The 22,205-nt window shown below is 48.0% G+C and overlaps 1 protein-coding gene across 2 annotated transcripts in view; it reads right to left on the bottom strand.

Annotated features, from left to right (window-relative positions):
* The window catches only part of LIMD1 (LIM domain containing 1), a 32,494-nt gene extending 10,717 nt beyond the window's left edge, over positions 1 to 21,777 (bottom strand). Inside the window, exons 1-2 of one of the 2 annotated variants that reach the window (XR_012580172.1) lie at positions 20,436 to 21,777; positions 10,948 to 11,049 (exon numbers count right to left, since the gene is read on the bottom strand). Coding sequence is in view for 1 of the 2 variants with exons in the window: in XM_005485848.4 (XP_005485905.3) it covers positions 10,948 to 11,049; positions 20,436 to 21,576 (1,243 nt within the window). In the remaining variant the exon portion in view is untranslated. The remainder of the gene's footprint in view (positions 1 to 10,947; positions 11,050 to 20,435) is intronic. The other variant, XM_005485848.4, reaches the window with a different exon arrangement.
* Positions 21,778 to 22,205: the final 428 nt, after the last annotated feature.

Below are 22,205 nucleotides of genomic sequence, written 5' to 3'. Positions count from 1 at the left end.
AAAGAGCAAGGAGAAAATGTGATCAAAACCTGGCTACTGAGAAGCAAACAACAATGAAGACATCCAAGGACAGATGTCACACAGCTGGAAAAGAGCATCCTACCCCAGCATCTGTCTTCCCAGACTCCAGCATGCCAAACTCTCTTCCACTGGTGGTTGCTGATGAATGCCAGTTGGTGGATCTGGACAGAAGTCCCACCTTTGGGTAAGAAGCAGGAGCTTCTTCTGCCTGGACCATCTCCTGGCAGATTACCATGTGTTGTAACTCTGGGAAGAGCGAGGGAGGATGCACTGACTCATGCTGGAGAACGCCCAAGGAAAGGAGCAAGAAGGAAAGAAGAAAGGGCATACAGAGAGTGACCCACACTTAATTCCCTAAAATGTCATGACCCTACTGTTTTGCTATGAGCAGGAGCTGCCAGACAAGGCACTGCAATACCTGAGCACTCACTCTGCCCCAGCAGACTCCAACACCAAAGCACTCAACAAGTTTCTCTGCTACCTACCAGCACATTTGTTACTGCAGCTGCCAACAAAAAGCTTTGAAACTATTAAAAAAAATCCAAATGTCATAATCAAGACAAGATGACAAAGTTTTTCCAAGAAAGGACTCTACATATGGAGAGGATTTGTATTTACTTCAGCTTTCATGTTTATGCCTCCCATTCACCGTCTGTTTTCAGTTCCATGTGATCATGGCAATGTTCGCTCACACTGCCACCACTCCTAAACTTCCCCCCAAAAAAAAGGGCTAGGTTTTGTTTGTTTATAAAAAGCTGCTCCTACCTCTTAGCAGCCTGGTTTCCCTACTGAGCCCAGGGTTTGAAATGCAAGCCTGGCACTGGAATGGTTCTGCACTGGAGCCCCAAGCATGTGCCAGGAGACACAGCCCAGGGCAGGGGAGCAGCACTGCCTGGGCACAGCTGGAGCAGGACCGGCTGCAGGCTGGTTGTGGACAAATATCAAGCACTGCTGGAAGGAAATTGGGTCTGAGACACTGGGGCCCAGAAGCCTCCTGCTTGCCATGCTGAATGTGGCCAGTATAATTTTAAAAGTGACTGTCAGCTGCTGAGTGCATAGATGTGAACATCACACAGGACTGGACTGGGGGTCACCTTATGGTGTGCACCCACCTGGCAGCCTTCAGTGAAGAACCACGCTGGCTGCAAGGCTTTAGGGAAAGGAGGAAGCCAAGTAAACCCAAGAAACAAGTGGGTTTTCAAGAAACAAATGTTATAGTTTTCTGCATACGCCAGAGGGCACCCTCAGGCTGGGAAACAACTCCTGCTGCCAATTTCTTCCTCTGCTGCTCTCAGCTTCTCCCTGCCCACTTTTGGGATGGACTGCTCCCAGTGTCTCTTCGAGGTAAGGAAGCACCTTCTCATCATACAATTGGGAAGGCAAGATGCAGGAAAAGCTCACTTCCCCAAGCTGCACTGGGAACTGTCCCTGTGGAGCACCTACCAAAATGGAGATGCTCCAGAGAAACTCCAAAGTTTTTACCAGTGAATTGAGCCAGACCAGCATTTCATCAGTAGCCCTTAGTGCCCAGTCCAAGTCCCAGGCAGCAGGGCAGGTGGAGGACAGGGCAGTGTTTTCTCAAGGAACAAGCCCCTGTTTGCATGTGCAGGAACTTTGGGGTTAAACTGTGGGCATTGCTCAGCTCTGTATTTACTGGAGCAGTGTAGGAGCCAAAAGCACAAGGTCCCATCACAGTCACTGTCCCCCATTCTCTTCAAATCCCTCCTAGGGACAACTATGTAACCTGAAGGTCAGAGATGACCCAGGGCACCAGCCCATCCTTGCATCAATGCAGGCATTGGATGGGACATGGAAGAAAACCTGACAATCCTGAAAGTGTCCCACTTTGATTTTTCTCATCTACCCTCTGTTGGCCAAGGTTGCTGAAACTGAAACAGGACCCAGAGTTCAAAATAGAAAGTATCTAATCTGGGACACGTAATCTTTGTGACTTATAACCCAGGGTGTGTATTTGCATGATAACTCCACCTGTGTGTCTGCCTGTCCACAGGTAAGCCTGGCATGCTCACCAGCAGCTCCAGAGTCACGGTTTCTGAGGAGGGACAGGAGAGGCATGGGAATACCTGAGATTTGCATCACCTTTGTCGAGGGTGGTCCTAAGCAAGTTAACAACTTATGCTGCTAATGCAGCAAGAAGTACTCCTGAAAATCTTCCACTAATTGAAATGCAGCACTGGGATTTGGCACTCCCAAAAATGAAAAACAAACAAAACCATTTAACTTTGGTTTTAAATTACATGGTAGCAAGGACTCCAGTTCAGCACAATGGGCAGGTGCCCAAGTGACTTTCCACCTGCATGCAATGTGTCTCCTTAAAGACAAGCTGACAGTGGTGAGGAAAAACATACACATGGGGCCATGCAAAGAGAAACACTTCTTTGGATGAAGGCCTGGTGCATGAGCAGCAGACATTCCAACAGAAGGGATGAGGTTTGGATCACTGCCACAACGCCATTCTTCCATGGTGACAAAAAAAGCATTTACCAGCCATTCTGCACCCAGTGTATTTTTAACACGGTGACATTAGCAGGTTAAGATTGATGGCAACAGACTTTCAGTGAAGGTGCCACAGCCAGCATGCTATGTCTGGGCTTCTGCTGTAAGCTCATTCGGCAGAGGGATAAAGCCTTTGTAAAGGATTTATAATTTGGCCATTGGCATCATGTGAGTCCCTGAAGAGCTCCTGACACCAAGAGCACTTTGAGGCAGGACAGGGATGATTTAATTACTTTTGTCAGAAAAGAGGTAAGCATTTAAACTATTTTTAGTTCTCCACGACTTACTTTAGGCTTCTGGTATAAATGTAAAAGGAAATCAGCAAAACCCATGAGTAACCAGGCGCTACTGCAGCCACTGTGGGAGTGGTTCATGCAACCACAGCCCATTTCTTCCCTGCTGCTCTCAACTTCTCCAGTGTCTCTTTGAGATGAGGAAGCACTTTCTCATCATACAATTGGGAAGGCAAGATGCAGGAAGAGCTGACTTTCGAGGCTGTGCTGGAGGCTGTCCCGGTGGAGCTGGGAAATGCATGTCCTTGCTGCAGCCTCAGCAGTACAGGGAACAGCACTGGGACTGCCCCACAGCGCAGAGCAGGGTGGCAGTGACTTCTGTCCCTGCACTGAGCTCCCCGCCATGGGACAGTGCCTTGAACTAAACCAGGCCCTCTCAAAAGCAATGCTTCTGAGACGCTGGCACAGGTTTCATCTGAGCATGGACATGCTGTTTTACTTTCACCAAAAGGATGGACTGAGAAGTTAAATGGCATATAAGGAATCACATATTGGTAACTGCCTACTTTCAACATGTATCATGATGAAATATCCTCTGACAAACCCAGGAATATTTAAGGTGTGTTTACTGCTTTCAGGATCAATTGTTCTACTACATGTCTTATGCTGCTGGCTTCTGAGTGTATTTCACTTTTGCTTCGCTCTGAATTTAGCTAATCTCACACCTGAAAAGATTCAGACAATTAAAATTCTTTGGCATTTCAACTTTACTGTCTTCACTTTTTTTACAAGGTATCTTGTTCATCTTTTGACAGGAAGTTTGAGCCCTGAGCTTTTATGTACTGCTCATCCCTCACATGTCTGTCTAGTCTGTTTAGCTGTGGGACCTTCAGGATGACCTCGAGGTCATTTCAGCACCAATTTCAAAATATTTCAAGCTTAGTCACTAGTGCCTTTGTGCTAAAATAAACACACTTTGCTAAGCAGCTGATAAAAGGCATACCATCAGGCTGCACTCTCAGGATGCCAGTGCTTTTGTCCACTGTTTTCTCAAATGATGGCTCTCTTCTTTTGAAGACCACGCAGAGAGAGTTTAACCAGGGACTTGAAATGTCCCCGGCAAGGAGGATCCTGGGAGATCCATCATTTGCTTGCTGGGGATTTGGACTTAACTTTCTCTTTTGATGTTGCTTTTCCATTATTTATTAAAAACAATGGGGTCACAAAGCCATGTTCAAAGACAAGAGATATCTTGTCAATGCATACAATGGAACAGGGCCATGTCTGGATCCCAGGGCTCTATGGAGATACACAACCAGGATTGCTGCATTGCTGGAGAGGCAGTGTGCAGGCTTCACTTATCACTTATCTAAGCACCATGCAACTCCCTGTGGTATCTGCACAGCAGATGGGCAAAAATCACTGCTGAGTGGCAGCTGCTCCTGGGTCCCTTCCACACTGACAGCCCTGGGCCTCTGCCATTACAAAAACCAGTGCTTTTTCAAGTGCCACAGCTGTAAAATAAATTTGGCTATGTGATTACTGATGGCACGTTAAATTCAGCCAGCACGTGCGTTTTGGGAGCCCTCCATGGACACTCTGCTGACAGGCAGCACAGTGTCCCACCATGTGCAGCAGACAAGGTCAGGCATCAGACAGCTCTGCTTCATTTCTGACATCTCTCCCATTTCTCTTGGCCACCGTTAAAGCTGGATGCAGCACTCAGGCTGACACAGAAGTGTGAATATTTCCAATCTGCTCCAGAACTGAGCCTGCATGAAAGGGTCACTTCAATGGCTGTACATCCTCAAATCAGGCAAGTGGCAGATATCCCAGGACAGACCAAAATCTTGCTGAAACCATGGGCAGGAGGATAGGATATCTGCTAGAGAAACTGTGCTGGGACACAGTAACTCCATTACCATTTATGATGTTCAGTCTCTCTCAACTACACTGTGCTCTGTGCTCTCACCATACATTTGAGGCAGTAGGGAAAAAAACCAAACAAACTCAAGCAAAAGACTTGGTGGCAGTTTTTTGCTGTTAAAAAAAGTGTTGCTTTATTCCTCAAAACTCTCAGGAAATGATCTGATGCCTGAAAGCCAAAAGCATGCACACGTAAGAAAGGTCAGCTGCCTCTAATGGCAACACAAGCACAGGTGAGGGCGGAAATGGATCCCCAGCCAGAAACACTGCAAAACCACAGCACCACACACAACTGAGCAACACCTCTCCTTTGCCATCAGGCAAACCACTGCAAGAAGATAATCATGAGCTCATTTTAGGGAAAACCCCTAGAAGTATCAAAATTCAGAGGTAAAATACAGCCACCCTGGGACAAAGCAGTGCCTTTGATCCAGACAGTCCCTGCTCAGGAACTGGTTTGCATCCCAGTGAGCGCTCAGCCACTCTGCATCACTCTGGAGATGGCTGCCCAGCTCCCCAAAATGCACCAAAACCGGGTGGCTGTCAAGAGCTGGCCTCCCATCCTGCCACCCAGTGACTCATCGAAACACAGAGCCTCAGAGGAGGAAGGAGGGGGAGGCAATCTCTGTGACCTCGATGAATTAACTGCATGTTGAAATGACATGAGAAAGTAATTTTCAAATTTCTCTGGTTATGGAGAGGGCCTCATTACTTATTGAGACACTACTCAGAAAATTCGTCACAGTATCATTAAAATGTTGTAAGAAACCCACTAAAATCTTTACAGCACAAATTGATCCTATGCCTGTTTTTTACAGAAAACAGTACTTTGAAGATGACATTATAAAATAGAAAGACTAGAAGGACTAGCAATTTATTCCACAAAAGATTTCAACTTTTTTTCCTCCTCACATTGTCCTAATGATTTCAGACTTTCAGCCAGCACTAAAACACATGCAATTGACTGAAACCGCTATTACACTGGTAAATCACTGACTGCATCCATCCCCTTGGATGGGGAACATCTGCACCTTTCCATCAAGGATATCTACTGAGGACACCTGATCCATGCCAAAGCCCCTCCAGCTCAGGCCTCATATCACTACTGCCCTGAAATCTGGCCAGGACAGGAACAAGTACTGTCACCTTACTGCAAAAGCTGTCCTGGCTTTTCTCATCCATAGCAAGCACTTCTTGTGACAAACAATAGGATTTTTCACCAGTGAGCTGAGACTGAAGACAAAAATTCAGCAAGAACATAACAGCTATTTAGACTGAAGCAGAAAAATGTACTGATGAATTACCTGTCCCCTAAACTGTAAATCCAAGCACACCTGAATCTTTTCTGACATGATTTTTGCTAAAAAATTATATTGTTTACTATGCAGACTCTGGCATGATAATCTTACTGAAGGGATGCTGAGGGTGGATTACTGACAATGCTTTGCACTCCTCCACTCTGAAGATGTGCACATTTCTCAAGCGAGTTGATTGGTGTGGTGGGTTTTTATCCAATTATAGGCTCTAAGTTCTGCCTCCATCAGAAGAGATGGCAGTTTCTGCATCTGAAGACAAGCATACACATAAATGTGGCCGTGGAGAAATCCACTTGGCAAGGCCCACTATCCTGCTGTCTGGGATGAAGTCACATGGGCAGAAAAAGGTGACTTTCTGCTTGTAAAGTTATTTAACTGTGCCAATAAAAACCATGGTCTTCTTTTTCTAGGAGTTACATACCAATACAGGACATGTTTACTTCACATAATTAGCCCAAAGACACCAAGAGCTGCATTGCTTTAAGTAGCCATGCTTCATAATCACTGCAGCAAGACTAGGCCAAGCAGAGGGTTATGCTTGCAGAAAACACTACTTTGATAGCTTAGTTACCTAATGTAGTAAATGACCTTTGATACCTCTAAACACAACTATGTTGTGAAATATTGAATATAAAATAGATATACCCAGAGGGTGCCAGCCTGTGTGATTTCAAAGTCTGTCACTGGAACAGCAGCCTAACCCCTGCACTGATATCAACATTAATCTGAGCTTGCAAAAACAGAAAATAAAAATAAACTAATGAAGTGATGTTGACATGTCAAAGACTGAATTCTGTAATCTAGCAAAGGCTTCCAACCTTTTCTCCTGCAATCTAAGCAACCATTTTCTGTAATCTATGCAAGGCTTCCAACTCTTTGCAGTAAGGAGCCAAAATCTGGTCCTCACTTTGGCCCTCATGTCGTAGTTTAACATCAAACACTCCTTCAAATCACCTTGTAATCAGTTCTTTCTTTCTGACTTCCTTCCTCACTTACTGATTTCCTTCCCAGCCATCTCCAACATTTCCCTTGCACGTTTTTAGCTTTCAGATTTCCTCTTGAGGAGCGAGTGGTTCAAGTGCAAGACTCTTCTTCTCTGAACTACACTTCCAGCAGAGCAAAAAGGTCTGTTTTCCAGGCAACCTGTGGCATTTGGATACAAGCCTGGCTGAATCCAAGAGAAAACACTAAAACTTAACACAGAAAGTTAGAGTGATACAGTCTAGCTAAATGTATATAATTTGTAAGGTCTCTTTACTGCCTAAATTGTAAATATCAACATCTGGAGACACATACTTTTTTATACCTCTGAGGAGGAATAAATTAGTGAGTTAATTTAAATGGTTAATGTGTAACAAACCATTTGATAGCTGCAACCTTGTGTCCAACAAGCTGTAAAAAAACCCCCAAACCCCAAGGCGGAAACAGACACCTTGAGACTGCAGGAAACAGCTCAAGGCATTTGGAGGCCTTTTTTTTTTTTAACCTACTTTCATAGCCCTCCTGTAAAGCAAATATCATTTATTACTAATCCTGCAGAAAGAGCCTGAAGCTTTTTTCCTCTCCCTCTCTGCAACAGACTGCCTTGTTTGTGCCTCTGCCCTGTAACAAACAAGAAGATAAACGAGACATTTATGCCAAAGTAATAATTCTAAATCTGTTGTTTTGACCTCTAAGCCAAATTTTCTGCATTACATGCCACTGGCTCAGATAAGACAGTACATTTTTTTCCTGCCAACTGAACCCTGTAGTGTGTGCACAGCCCTGTTCAACAAACTGCTCTATCATTTATCTCCAAATATATGTGCATTGGGAAGCTGAGGGTGAAGGAAATTTGGCACTATATGGGGTATCACCCCCCACCTAACCCCTTGCTTCTTAGACCCTCTTGATTTTCTGTGTTGGGAAAACCAAAGCATATTTGGACACAAATCCAGCTAGGAGCAAAATTAGAAATCCTTGCTCAAATGAGAACAGCAGGACAGTGGTTATAAATATCTGGAGGACAATATGTTTTACCTTAATAGGTAATTTTGTATATTTTATTTATTGGAGTGGAGGATATTCAGTGTTCCATCAGAGAAGAAATTTTAGGACTGAAATGAGGGGCAACCTTGACTTCTCAAAGTCAAGTTTTTACTGGATGATGTCCAAGATGAACTCCACTTGACCTTAAAAGCACTACTTACTTTTCAACTAGAAACCAGAGTTTCCACACAGGCTGCTCAAGATGTGCTTTGCAACTAGAAAGACAACACCAAATAAGAATTTATTTTTCTGGCAGACAAAAATGGCCTCATCACACTTCCTGCAGTGACACAGGTGACAGAAAGCCCGCAGAGGGGCACGTGTCCTCTCTGAATGCACGACAGAGTGTGTGCCCTTTGTCCCCACAGCAACTGATGGTCTGTGGGGCTGGGAGGTTACTTAGGGCTACAAAAGGTGGGATTCCTCTCTAGTGGGTTTCCTCCCTGAGTGCAGGGCAGGATGTCCTGTACCTCCCCAGGCAGCCACAGTGCAGAGGTTTGATGAAGCAGAAAGTCAGCCCAGAGCAGGCAAGGCCACAAGGCCTCAGAGCAAGGGAGCAGGGGCAGTGCAGGAAACCACCCCCTGCACTGAAGGGCTCCTTGCAAACCTTGCTGCTTGCAGAGGTCTGTGCACATGAGGGAAAACACCCACTACTGTGGGGGCCTTCCTCTGGCACCACTCTTTTTGGAGTGCTGGGAATGCCATGCCACCACACACCTTCCCCTCCATCCATCCATGCCATCCTGCCAGCTGCCACTGCCTCCAGTTTGCATTTTAGCATGGCCACTGCCACAATGGGAAGGACTTTATCCTTCATGACTACTCTCCTAAATATAACAAGCTGAATCAGGCTCTCACTTATATGCCCATGACTTGCATTCCTTTTTTCTATCTTGTTTTGAAATACAGTCTTGTCTACTGAGGGAAACATAATTATTGTTCCCACACCCCTTTCTTTCCCCACCTCCCCATAATTTTCACCAGCCTTGTTTTTCAATTTTACTTTCAGTTTGAAACCCATGGCCCCAGCGCACCTACTCAGCATATTTCCCAGTTACAGCCTGGGTAAGAGAGAAAATGGGCTTCACTTTGCTAAACTTGGCTTCTTTCCATCTTTCTAAGTCTCACCTGACATCCCCCCCTTTTCATCTTGCACTGGAAACGTTTGGAAAGGGTTGACTTTTAAAATAAGCAGCAAATAGCTATTCTTTCAACCCTCACCAACTCACCTCATTAGAAATGGGATTAAGTTAATTTTTAACCAAACACAGACAAACAAACAGATGTAACCACGGATACCTCTGCAACCACAACTACTTTTCCAGCACTCGTCTCCAAATAAAGATTGTAAAATTCATTTTAAAAGGAGGATCAAAAGTGTTTCTTTCTAAAGCACCAGTTGTATGGTAGTAATTTTAGAAATTTAAGACAGCTTAAACCTGCTGCTGGATTATTTTTAACAGGAGCTTTGGGTGCAAGGGCAGTTCAGAGACTGCCTCGCCCTAGAGGATGAGAGGTAACTGAAGCAAAGTCTCGGCTGCAGCCAGGAAACCTCTCCATGGGAAAAGACAAATTAATTTCAAATTAATGTCTAAGAAAGGACAGAAGAGTGAGCAGCTGACTTCTGAGCCTCTAGGAAACTGCCACTACATGCAAAAACCACTTTTTCTTTTCAGCTTTCCTATTTTCAGTCAGATGATAGTAAAATACTCTACTAAAAACATAGGTGAGGCAGGACAGCTGGTGTAGGACAGCTGGGAAATGGGCATAGTTCAGGGCTCAGCTATTATTAAAAAGCATACACATCTTTCTATATTTATTCCAACTTTACAGCTCCAAATAAAACACATGCAGTCCTGATGAGTTTATAACTAAATACAACTCAGGAGGAAAAACCCTCAGTCTCACCTGGGAAAACCAAACTCATATATACAAAAGCAGCAGAAGATTATTATTTTTTCTGCCACCACATATACAGCTACACTTCTAAAAATACACTACTACCACTGGAGTTAAACACAACAAAACAGAAAAACCACTGCCTTACAAACACAGCCACGGTTTAAAATCAAGTGGCCAGTTCTTCATTCCAGCTCCATCACAGATCTCCTGGAAAAGCTGCTCAGGAGGATCCATACATTGCTGTACAGCCCAGCAACCACCAGATGTGGGTCTGACAAAGTGACCCACAGGGAGCTCAGCAAGGCCAGCTGAACCATTAACTCTGCTTCTTGGGTAGATTTCACAGGGCTCATCATCAATGCTCCCAGCCTGATACCTTTGCAGAGTAACCAGTTCCCTCCCTGCAAAAACCATAAACCAAGCTGGCAGAGACATGCCCCTTATCTCAGGGCATGGCTGCATTTCCCTGGAGAAAGAGCAAGCAAGATGTGTAACCTGGGACATTCATGCACTTACATGCTTTAACTGGAGGAATTTCAGAGGTGCAAAGTGATTTTAGCAAGTGAAAGATAATGCACGCAGCAAAAATGCTGCCACTGGATTTACCCTGCAGCAGCTCCATCTGAAAAGTAAAGCCTGCTGAGACAAAAAACTGCCAGCTAAGGCATTTTCACTGCCACTTTGAAAAAATACTCTTGTGAGAAAATGTGGCTATAACAGAGAGGCAGAGGAATGAAAACAACCATCCCCCATACCAGAAGGCAGAAGCCTGGCACAATTCAAAATATCATTTCTACGTGCCTTGCAACAATCCATTCAAAAACAAACAGCAAGCACCACCACCACCAAGTCACAGAGCTGCAGCAGACTCCAGCTGGGAGGTAGTTTAATAACTGCTTTCTTTTCTCCCCCCTTTACAGCAGAAAAATGTTAAGCCTGAAGAGTTTGCTGCAGGGCCTGGCACCAGGGATACTGAGGGATCAGACCAGGCCAGGGATACTCACTGCAGGCTCCACAGGTGAAGCAGCTGTCATGGTAGAGGTTGCCCATGGCTTGGCAAGCTTGGTTTGCTCCATACACGCCCTTGCTGCACTTCACACAGGTACCTGGGGGAGAGAAGAGAGGTCACAAGTGGGACCCAACAGGGTGCCTGGGGACACTGGCTGGGTGACAGAACATTTAGCTCCTCATGGTGCCTGAACAGCTTAGGACCATGTGGTTCACTGAAGCCACAACACGTGGGTGACAGCACTGTCACCTGCCCTCAGAGATGCTGTTAACAGTGCTCATGACAGCCATCAAACCTCCACAGTGGAAGACTTTTGCAAAAAAATAAACTGCACAAGAACAATCCTGTCCAGGTACAGTGACATCTCCTTCCTTCTCCCATCCTTCCTGACAACTTTTCTATACATCTAAACCTGCTTAAGGACCTTTAAGGACCCTCATAAAAGCAGTGAGTATCAGTAAGGGGTGCTCAGAGCTCCTCATAGACAATGGTTTCTGGCAATTATTGTATAAGATAAGCTTGTTGGTCACAACTGATGTGAGGAAAACACAGCTCTTTACTTACCTCCTTTAAATCATCCATTTCAGACCCCAGTTGTGCCTAATGGTTCCCCAACAAAACAGAGCCAGACTAGCTGACACCTACCTCTCTCAACAAGGAAATGGGACAGCAACTCAGGCATTGCCCTGCAATTGTGACAGGCTGTTTTTAAAGCAGCACCACCCTTTAACTACCTCTAACTGAGAAACCTGAATCTCTGATTAAGCACATAAATGAGTAAGGGGCAGTGTGAAGGAAAAACAGATTATGTGTTCCTGTCTCTGGTCTGTAGTGACTCTGATGTGACTTCACCTTGCATCACTACCCAGACCTATTAATCCTGGCTCTTAAACCCTGGTCAAGGGACTGTGAGTCACACCTCACTCCTACTGGCCCAGGAGGAGGAACAGCATCATCCTGCCAGAGATCCTTAGTTATGCTAAGGATGATAAAATTTCACTTCTTTTGGGGTACTGCAAGCTCCAGAGTAATTGAAAAAGTCTGGAGAAAGTTAGGAAGAAGTCCATAGTGCTTACAACAGAGCTGAAAAGTAACTCAACTCTGGCAGCACCAGGCTTGCACTGCCAGGGTGAGTAACAATTTCTTCCTGCAGCCAGTAGCCCTGGCAGTCAGTTTCCACACCACAGGGATAAAACCACTCGGGAGTCCTTTGCAGTAGCACACACATGGCTGCTGAAACACAGACACTTGGTTTCCCCAGGTTTTTGAAGAGCAGACCTGGCTCTCTGTGCATCCAACCAGCAGGCTGAAAGCCATCCTAGTGCCATGCCAAGCCCCACTGCACCCAGAGCCAGAGTCCACACCAACACAAACATGCAGAGAACGCTGCAAAGAATAATTAGTTACTTTGTTTTGTCCAAATCCTACACCAATGAAATGCTCACTTGGCTGTGGGCCCACCCCAGCACTCAGGCTGGCATCAAATGATCAAAACTTTCTGGGTCTTTTTGAACTGAGCAGGTTTATCTCATTTATTGAAAGAAACATTTTAAGAAAGATAAATCGTACAGGCTTTAGAAAAAGGATAAAAAAGAAAGTCAAAGCAAAGATAAGAAAAAATTGGCTTTTCAAATGGATGTGCTCTCCCAGGAATGCACACACTCAGGGGCAGCCTGAATTTCTGTGCAATGATCTGACACAAGAGCTAAGGACTCAAAATTCCCTCTTGAGTACAGCAATGCTGAGCAGAAAGTTTAGAGAGCAGAAAACCTGCCAATTTTCCACGACACCCACCAGGCTTTCCACAGAGCCAACGTATTTATTGCACTGCAAGTGCTGCATTTTCCCCTTCTCCGTGCCAATGAGTGGCTGCTCCAGAAAATCTCACCAGCATGCTCTGATTTCCTCCTTTCCACAAGGCAGCCGGGTGACACTGACTGTGGATGAGCAGCAAGAAGAAGCAGGAGGCAGAAGGCACAGCAGCTGAGTGCAGGCACAATGCCCAGTAAAGATGCTGGCAGGCATAAGCCACTATTAAGTAGGCTAAGGCAAACCCCATGGAGGGCAGAAATTGCCTCTGCCCTCTCCTGTCTATCCCATCACGCTTCAGAGCACAGGCACTGCCCCTCTGGCTTCCCAACAGGACAGATCCTGCAGGAGCTGTCAAGGCTCTCACATCTGTACCTCCACCTCCCACCCCTCAACCTTCCCAACCACTCTTCCACCTTCCTTTCAGCCCATGCTCCATTTCACTCCCTGATTAACCCTCTCACCCACTTCTTTCGATATTTAGGCCCCTAAAAAATGGAAAATAAAGTCACGGAGTGAAAGAGCTTTTAAAACACATTGACAATGTTTTTTTTGTAAAAACTATAATGTGCTAAATTACTCAACTATGTCATAACCAGACACGCTATAAATATTCATACATATCCTGTGCCAAGGTTGACAATTGAAAAATGGCATTATGGCACATCTGAATCTAGTTTATGTTCTTACATGGATCTGCTAAATCTTACTTGAAAGCCTATTAAATCTCACTAGCAAGTGAGCAATTACTCTCTAAATAAGTCTTTGCTCTTTCCAGATACATACTTGAGCCTTCATCTCTGACACTCAGCACACCTGTCCTGAAGTGGGGGGGGGAAGTGATTTTTATTGATTTTTCCATTCCATTTTTCTTTCTCATTCACTCCCTGCTGTCACAATGATCCTGATCCTTTGGCTTAGGCTAAGCAAGGCAAAAGCAAGGAAAAATCTGCTCAGCAGCACGTGTGCAAAGCCAGCTCCAAGCGCATCCTGCTGCAGAGGGGGCTCCACGCCCTGCCCCACGCCAGCTCCACGGCGATTTCCCGAAACACTGCTGACTGTGCTTGCTGCTGCTGTTAAAGTGTCAGCAGCAGCGCTCCAGCCCCACATGCCACTGACACTAGTCAGCAGTTCTGGGTCATTTTCTTGGCATGGAGTGGCTTTTAGCAAAAACTTCTCTCCTCAGCGTGAAGCAGAGGGATCCTAAGTAGCCACAGTTCAGCAAGATCCCCCATTCCTGCGCTCAGTAACTTTGCAGCTCCTAACAAGTGTTTATCCAAGTACCAATCCCAGCAGATATCCCTCTGAAATTATGATTTTTAACCTTAGACAAGGTTATTAAGAAGAAATGACAGGTTTCCCTTTTACCACCAGGATGACAAACCACACATGCACAGCACCACTAAATTCATGCCTGAGCGGACAGGCAGAATGGCAGCCAGATTTGGGAAGGAAAAGGGATGGAAATTGCTGATTTCAGTTCAATTTCTGCTGGCAGGGCAGCCGTCCCTGGACAACAAAGAAATCTCTGTTCCCTTTCGCATCACGCAGCAAGCAACCGCCCGCACTGCAGCTGAGAGTCTGAACAAAGGGACCTTTGGAGCAGAGCTGGGACCAAAAACATGCCCTGGAAGCCACTTCCCAGCACTTGCCACACTCCATCTCAGCACTGCAGACCAGGAGGGCTCTCACCAGGAACAGCCTCGGCTCACATGATCCAAGAGGTTGGACGCAGACCTCAAGGGCTGTGAGAAACTGAAGTGAACCCGGTGCTCAAATGTCAGTCCCACCCCCAAAATTCAACAAGTGCATTTCCATTTACCACCTGACTCAAAGGCCCTGGAGGCATTTTTTCCTCCAAGTGTTGCTATTTCACACTCACCAGAAGGAGTTTAGTTACTTACTGTATCCCACTCACTAAAAATTCAACACAAGGCTTGCTGAACAGCAGCGTTTTCTGGGACTAAGACTTATTTACACACTTCAGAGAACACCAATCTACAAACCAAGACCACAGTTCTTCTAACAGCATCCCTCTTCTTTTCAGCAGCCTTCACCTCTACCCTCACCTCCCTTCTCAGCAACACACAGCACAGCCAAGCTTTCCTACAAGTGCTCCTGGCTGGGCGTACTAATAGTGTCACTTCATTTTGAGCAGCCAAATGTGACAGTGCTTCAGTGGTGAGATTTCTTTGCTGCGCCAATTTGGTCCCAGGTAAGAGGAACGGAGGGGCAGGATGATTCCAGTGGTGTGAGTCTGCTTATCTGGCTAATCCAGAAACAGCAAGTCTGTCCTACTCCTTCCACATACTCTGTGCAAGCCACATTTCCACCATCAGATTGACTCTTCTCCATCAGATGTAACTGGGTTTTGCCCCCTCCTTACAGGAGGCTGGATTTATGGCTGTGGAAGAACCCCCAGCTGAACTTAGAAAAACCACTCCTCCCTCTGGCAAAATCATTTCCCATCTGTCCACACATGCACACAGTAGATCCTGATTCCTCTTGGCAGAAGTTGTACCTTCACAAGGGTCTCCCCCATCAGAATTCCGCTTGACACTCACTCTGACAGGGAGGACCCTGTGCAGGTGCAGCTGCTGTGTCTCCAACCCACCTATTTATCCCAGGAGAACCAAGCCCTCCACTTGCACACACGTGTTTCAAAGACTGTCTGCTGAGAAAAGCCTTCACCCTGTTGCACACAGCGTGATGCTCAGTTCTCCTGGTTTTACTTTAGAATTTCTCTGGAACTTGAACCCACCCACCTTCCTAAGGCTCTCCTTTAACCAAGTAATTCCTGCATCAAACTCTAAATTACACACATTGCATGCCTTGCTATGCTGCTTTCCACTGCTGAGCAGTAACTCTTGCTGAGAGGTGATTTCAAGGAGATTTGGAGGCCTGGGTGAGATGGAGTGCCTGGAAAATCTGGCAGATTGGTTCTATTCATCACAGGGTGACTGGGTTGTCTGCACAAAGATGGACAGGTACTCCCTGCCCAGAGAACCACAGAGTTGGTAAACACAAGTTTTCTGTTCCCTTTTTCATGCCATTCTTGACCCCTGACCTTGCTGCAGACCTTCATGTACACACTGCCAGTGAAGGATGAAAATGCCATCAGACTCACGTCAGTGACATTTTAAGTACCTTATAGTGCCATTAGAGATTATGATAACTCCCATGCCGCATGAATGAGGCTCCTTATTTCTTTCAGTCCCACGCTTACTGTATTCTGGCTGAAACACTGATTGCTCCTCTGCCTCTTTGCTTTTCTTTCCTTTCTTTCCACAACTCTTTGCTTTTTCTTTCCTTTTGGTAGATTTTTCCTTAGCTTGCAAACCCAGCTGAGCTCCCAAGAGGAAGGGAGGAGAAGCACATACTGCTGTAATCTTGAAGAGCCATATTCCAAGCCAATACTTATTTGCTTGGTTTCTTGCAGTGAGATAAGCTTTGCAATCTGTACACACCCACTACTCCAAGTGTTGTGATCCTTCTGGCTTTCCTTCTTCCACCGGGACCTGTCTCTCCATTCCTCCCCCTCCTCTCTGCTGCAGGCAGGTGTCTCCTTTCAGCTTTGGTATTCTCCCAGGAGAAGGTAGTAAAGGATGCCTCTGCTCATTCCCGGTGGAAATGGCATTGTCATCATCACCCACAGACAAAACAGACTCAGAGGAACTTTAATTTTAGTCAGAAATTCTCCACTTGTCAGCCCTGAGATTACCTTTGCTGCACACAAATTGTCCTGGTGCCCCACCATCAGCAGGGTTCAGTAAAGTGCCCAGTGTGCACAGCCCCAAAGTTAAATGAATTGTGGTTCCAGCAGTGGTGAAACACCAACTTCACTGTGCACCACACTTCCAAAGAGCACTGCTGGCCTTTGAGCTGCTCACACCCATTCAGAGGCGCTGGGCTCCCAGCTCTCCACAGGGCTCAGCGACTCAGCTACTGCTCTGCTTATGCCAAGGGAAAAAAATCTACAGACTGTGCTAGGAGATATTCTCTGCCTGACTGCTGGGAAGCATCCCAGCTTTTCACTGCAAAACAAGACGCCCAGGGCCCTCCTAAATCACCCACAGCTTATCAGCTCTGCTGTAAATAACAAGGAAGCCAGAATACAACAGCTAACAAATATTTGACACAAAAATCATTCATAAAAATTGTTTTATAAAAAGCTCTTGGTAAGGGAGTAGATAATCCTCATCAGGTGGAGATTTCCATCTAGCTGTATGAAAAAAGCACTGTTAAAAACGTGATGCTACATGTTACACCTCTAGAAGCATCCATCTGTGCCTGCAGACCAAGGCACTGCATGCTAAGACAAGCAGTCAAACCTCCCTGCAGACCCCAGCACACTTCAGGCACTCCCAGGGAGTGCAGGCAGATGCTTGGTGTGGTTGTGCATCTGTCTCACCTGGAAACTCATCAGACACCTTCAGTCTTTGGGATGGTGTCACTTTACCTAACCCTAAACATTTGGTTAGGTGAACATCCTAAACCAAAGGATTTGCAGCTCCCCTGATCGCTCCTATTTAATCTCCTGTCACCAAGAGGAGATGAAGGCTGATGCACCCAAAGCAACTCCATGGGAAATCAGTGGGATTTGGGCACCTCACTCCTGAATGTTCTCTGGAAATAATACACCAAAACCTAAACACATCCTAAGCTGGCTTCCAGTGACACCTCCCAGGGACATGGGGGCCCTTCTCTGCTGCATGGGAACCAGTCTCTCTCACGGGAACCAGTTTCTCTAGAAAGCAACCAGTTGCTCTCTGAGCAACTTCAGCTTTTCCTTCCCCAAGCAAAAGACCTGGGTGATACCTGAGACTCCCTACATCCTCCTTGACAGCCCACATAAATCAAATCAGCACTTCAAAAGCCCTCTTGGAGAACTGAAATTCCTCCAGAGACATGCACAGCCCATGCAGCTCACACATAGGTCACCACTTATAAAAAAACAAAAGGAAAAAAAAACCAGAGCGAATTCTTGGCTTTGTGTATTCCTTTCCTTTCACTCATCATACCTACTCTGAGCAGACAAAAGCATTTTGCACAGCAAGCTGGTGCTGACAGATAACCAACTGCTGCTCCTCAGCACAGCATCCTACCTGTATTTTACCTAGTCCTGGCTTATCCTGTTCTAGGCTTTCACTTACAAACACACATTTTCACACAGTGAAGGAGAAAGCAGCTCCTTTACTGTGATCAGATTTAATTGTTCTCTATAAACATCTGGTCCTGACTGAGACAGACTGAAGGACAGTATGTTAACCTGACAGACAGACCCATCTTCAAAAACATTCCCTTGTTACAAAAGTAGCACACAAAATTAGGAGAACTGAAAATATTTTCTATAAAATACTTGAGTCATTTGTACTTTAGTCTTGGTTTCATTTCCTGGCTCTGATGAACTTCAAAAGTGCTGCAACAGACTTCCCTTCACTGGAGAATAAGTCTGCAACAAAACAAACTATTGATCCTTTTAATCACTATTGCATAAAAGTGTTTATTTTACATCCTGAAGTTTGGTAGCTTGAGAGTAGGGCACAGCAAAAAATAGCTGAGAAGGCCAGCTGTGTCCTTTGTTCCTTCAAAGGAAGTAAGGTAACTGCAAAAAATGAAAATAAAAGTGAGAAAGAGAGGGGGAGGAGGAGGCCCAGAATTAAAATACCTCGATACTTGTTCCTTCCTGTTCCTTGGTCTTCAGCAGGGCAGATCTGCTGAACCTTTGTCTGCTGAACTGAGGCTCCACAAAACTTTACTTTTCCCTCTGCCAAGACTGCATAATTTCTTTTTTTTTTTTCTTCTCACTCTCCTCCTTCCAAAATTTCTCAGACATCACATCCTGGAGCAAAACCTCGTGGCAGGAGGATGTCAGAACACCTCACTGGGGATCAGGCAGCCTCGGTGTCTCCTCCCTCCCTGGGGCTCACTCAGCCACCTGAGCAGCTGGGCTCTCCATGCTGCCGAAAATACTCCAGCTTCACTATAAATCTCCCATGGGACAGAAGCCTCCTCCTGCCTCGCATCCTTATTTTGTGACAAAAATGTAAAATTAATCAGGCCATTAACTGGGTTCCTCTGCCTCCTGAGCCATCCCCAGGCACATTTTGGATGAGGTATGATCCAGCTGTTTACACACACCGCTAGAAGCAGACACAGCAGGGTCTGCTGGAGAGACCCCTGACACCCCTCCACTGGAGCCGAATGTCACCTCCAGAAAAATACTCCCATTTTCGAGCACCACTCCCCAGGATCCTGCTGTCCGGACCCCATCCCCGTTATCAGCTCCTTATCACGGCATTCACCCCCTCCCAAGGAGGCTCCCTGTGCTCATTCAAACCGCGCGCTTCCTGCAGGGGACGGAAAGCGCCAAAACTTCTTTCCAGGCCAAACACTGTGAGCAGAGCAGCTGAACGCATCACTTTTCTGCGACAGGATAAAAAACGCCCCTGCCCTGCCACAGGGCTTAATCCAGTCTCGGATACCAAGATAAACAAGCCCGGCACAGCCTCTGCGGGCAAGCCCCCCTGCCTGTTGCCAAGGAACACATTTAGTTATGCAATCTGCAGCTCAGCGCTCGGTGGTCCCCCCAGCTACACCCCAAAGCTGGGGTGGCTCAGGCCACCACGCAGCCACCCACCGACCCCAGCAGGCAGGACCCTGTGCAGGCTAAGATGCACAGAACCCTTCCTCAGCACCAGGCTGAACAGTTTAATCTGTCCGTGCTCTACTTCTGCGACTGCAGGTCTAAAACCATGAGGAAAATCCATACACCTGGCCTGCTCCCATCGTTTCTTAAGTTAACCATGGAGTTTCCAGCCTTCCCAGCAACTCACTCTGGGTTTCCCTCTCCCAAAAGCTGAGCTATCTTATCGGTTGTTAAATTGTGGCACAGCAGGGAACGGAAACACGCAATTTGACTCTGACCTCCCGCCATCCTGGGGTAGAAAATCAATTTACTCCAGGAGGACATTCAATACTCTCATCGGGAGTCCTGGCATGTAAGTGGTTCCTTTCCACTGCCAAGTGCCAGTGATAACCTCTGGTGGTGGTCTGGACTCGCCACAGACCCCAGATTTAGGGAAGAACGCGCCTACTGCCTGTTCTTCCATCTTCAGGATGCACCAATCATTTCACAGCTGATGGGAATCAGCATCTGGGGGCAGAGGGAAATCCTGGCAACTTTGGGAAACCACCGCCCTCCCCATCTCCAAGCTACTTCTCTCTTCCTGAACTCCGTGTTCTTCTCCATGACGGCAGCCTATGCAGGCTGGATGGCTGCCTTCCCACCCACACGTGGTCGGGATGCATCCTTGTAAGATGCACAGAAGCAGGAGCATTGGCAAGGAAAGTTAAGTGCCTGCCTGCTGGCAATGAAGGGCACTTCAAAATACGCCGTTCCAGCTTCTTCCCAGAACTGTCCCCCCGGCAAAGCCGCTAAACTACCTTTGCTTTAAAATTAGAGAGATAGGATTAAAGAAAAAGGTGTCGCAGGAGGAAGAGCTTCTCATCCCTGTGATAAATAAAAGTTAAATAAAAAACCCCTGCTCTGGGCAACTGACGGAGCACAACCAAGCAGATGTACAGGCCAATGCAATCCTGCAGGTCTGAACGCTGCCGTGACACTCTGCAATGAGCCCTCCTCGTGCCGACGGGGGACTGACTGCCTCTTACCGAAGTAATCGGCCTTTGGCCGAGCATCCATCTCCTGCTCCAGGCGCTGGGTCAGCGCCTCCAGCTTCAGCTCTGCCGCCGACGGCCCTTGCTCAGGCTGCGGAAGGAGGGTCTGGCAGGGCAGCTTCACCTTTGCTGTGCTGGAGCCATCCAGGTGCCCAGAGTCTGACCGTGGCCCGCTCACGCCCTCCGGGAAAAGCATCTGCTGGGCATTGGGAGCCACCATCCCTCGGGAAGCCAGGCGTGAGGAGCCCGGCTCAGGGTTCCCGCTGCCAGGCCTGTGGTTCTGACCGTGGGCCACGAAGTGACCGCCTGGGCCGGGGTAGGCAGCGGCGTGCTGGTATTCCACACTGGGAGCAGCAGGTGCGGAGCCTGGCGGGAAGGACAGCGGGACACCCTGGTACCACGGCTGGCCGCCATCTCCTCCGCCTTTGGGACCGCAGGGCTCAGCGGAGCCTGAAAACCCCCGAGCGGGCTGCGCTGAGGGTGCCGAGAAGGATGAGGACCTCTGCTGTGGCGGGGGCTCCTCTGGCCCCGCCGAGGGGGTCCCGGCGTTTGTGAAGGAGGAGGACTTCTGTCCGGCTGGCATCGGCTCACGGCCCCCGACACCTCGCCTGCCCTCGCCGCCGTTCTCCTGCCCGCCGCGGCACGGCTGGGGATCGCCGGGGCTCCCGGCCTGCTGCTCCCCGCGCCCCACGCCGGGTTGTGAGGCCCCCGCTCGGGGGACCCTGTCGGGCTCCGCTTCCCAGCCCCGGCGCCCGGCCTGGCTCCCCGGGGCCTCGGCACGTGCGCCGCTCTCTCCGAAGCCGCGCTCCGCTCCCTCGCAGGGCCTCGCCCGCGGCCCCTCGGCGGCGGGGGGCGGCTTCGAACCCCGCGCCACCGGCGGGCTGGGACGGGGCGGGTGGAAGGCGGCAGCCCCTCCGTTCATCGCGGCCATCAGCATCTCCTCCTGCTGCTGCTGCTGCTGCTGGAGGTGGATCTTGGCCATCTTGGTGGCGAACACCCGCCTGGTCTCCTCAAACTCGGGGTTGTTGCCGGCAGCTTTGTCCACCCGAAAGAGACCGTCCTTGGAGGCCTCGTACATGTTGAGGTCCTCGATGAACTTGCTGGCTTCCAGACCTAGATCGTCGTACTTGTCCATCCTGCCCGGCTTAGCGGGAAGACCCCGGCTTTCTTCTTCTTCTTCTTCCTCTCCTTGTTCCTGCTCCTCCTCCTCTCCTCCTTCCCGCCGGGATCAAGGCAACGCCGGCAGCGGCAGCCGCTCCGTCCCGCCGCGCTCCCGCCGCGCCCGTCCCCGTCGGGGGCGTGGCTGCGGGGCGCGGGAAGGGGGCGCGGCCACTGTGAACACGCCCCGACCGTCCCCGCTGACCCCGCCCTAAGCCACGCCCACCCCGGGCAGCGCGCGCTGCTCGCCCCCGCGCCGCGGCGGGGGCGCGCGCGGTCCGTCCGAAAGGATCGCGTGCGGCTCCGAACGGGCTCGGGAAGGGTTCGGGTCAGGCTGCGGAGATGGGAAGGGGGTTAACCAGCACGCTGGGTAAAGTCACCCGCGTGATGCAAGGAAGGTGCGTTTGCCTCGTCTCCCCGCTGGATAATGTTCCTCTTTTTCACCATGCAGCCTGGAAATCCTTCTGAAGATGCCTTGTGAAAAATCACCCGTCGAGACACCCGACGAGAAAGAAAAAAAAAAAAAACAAGAGCCCTACTTCCCCATGAAAAACTGCGAGGAAACTCTCATTCCATAACTATTGGGGCAATTGGTCTGTATGGTAG

Source organism: Zonotrichia albicollis, chromosome 1, assembly GCF_047830755.1.
Source record: "Zonotrichia albicollis isolate bZonAlb1 chromosome 1, bZonAlb1.hap1, whole genome shotgun sequence".
Lineage (NCBI taxonomy): Eukaryota > Metazoa > Chordata > Aves > Passeriformes > Passerellidae > Zonotrichia > Zonotrichia albicollis.
The sequence above is the reverse complement of the archived record's forward strand: the minus strand, read 5'-3'. Positions and strand labels throughout refer to the sequence as shown.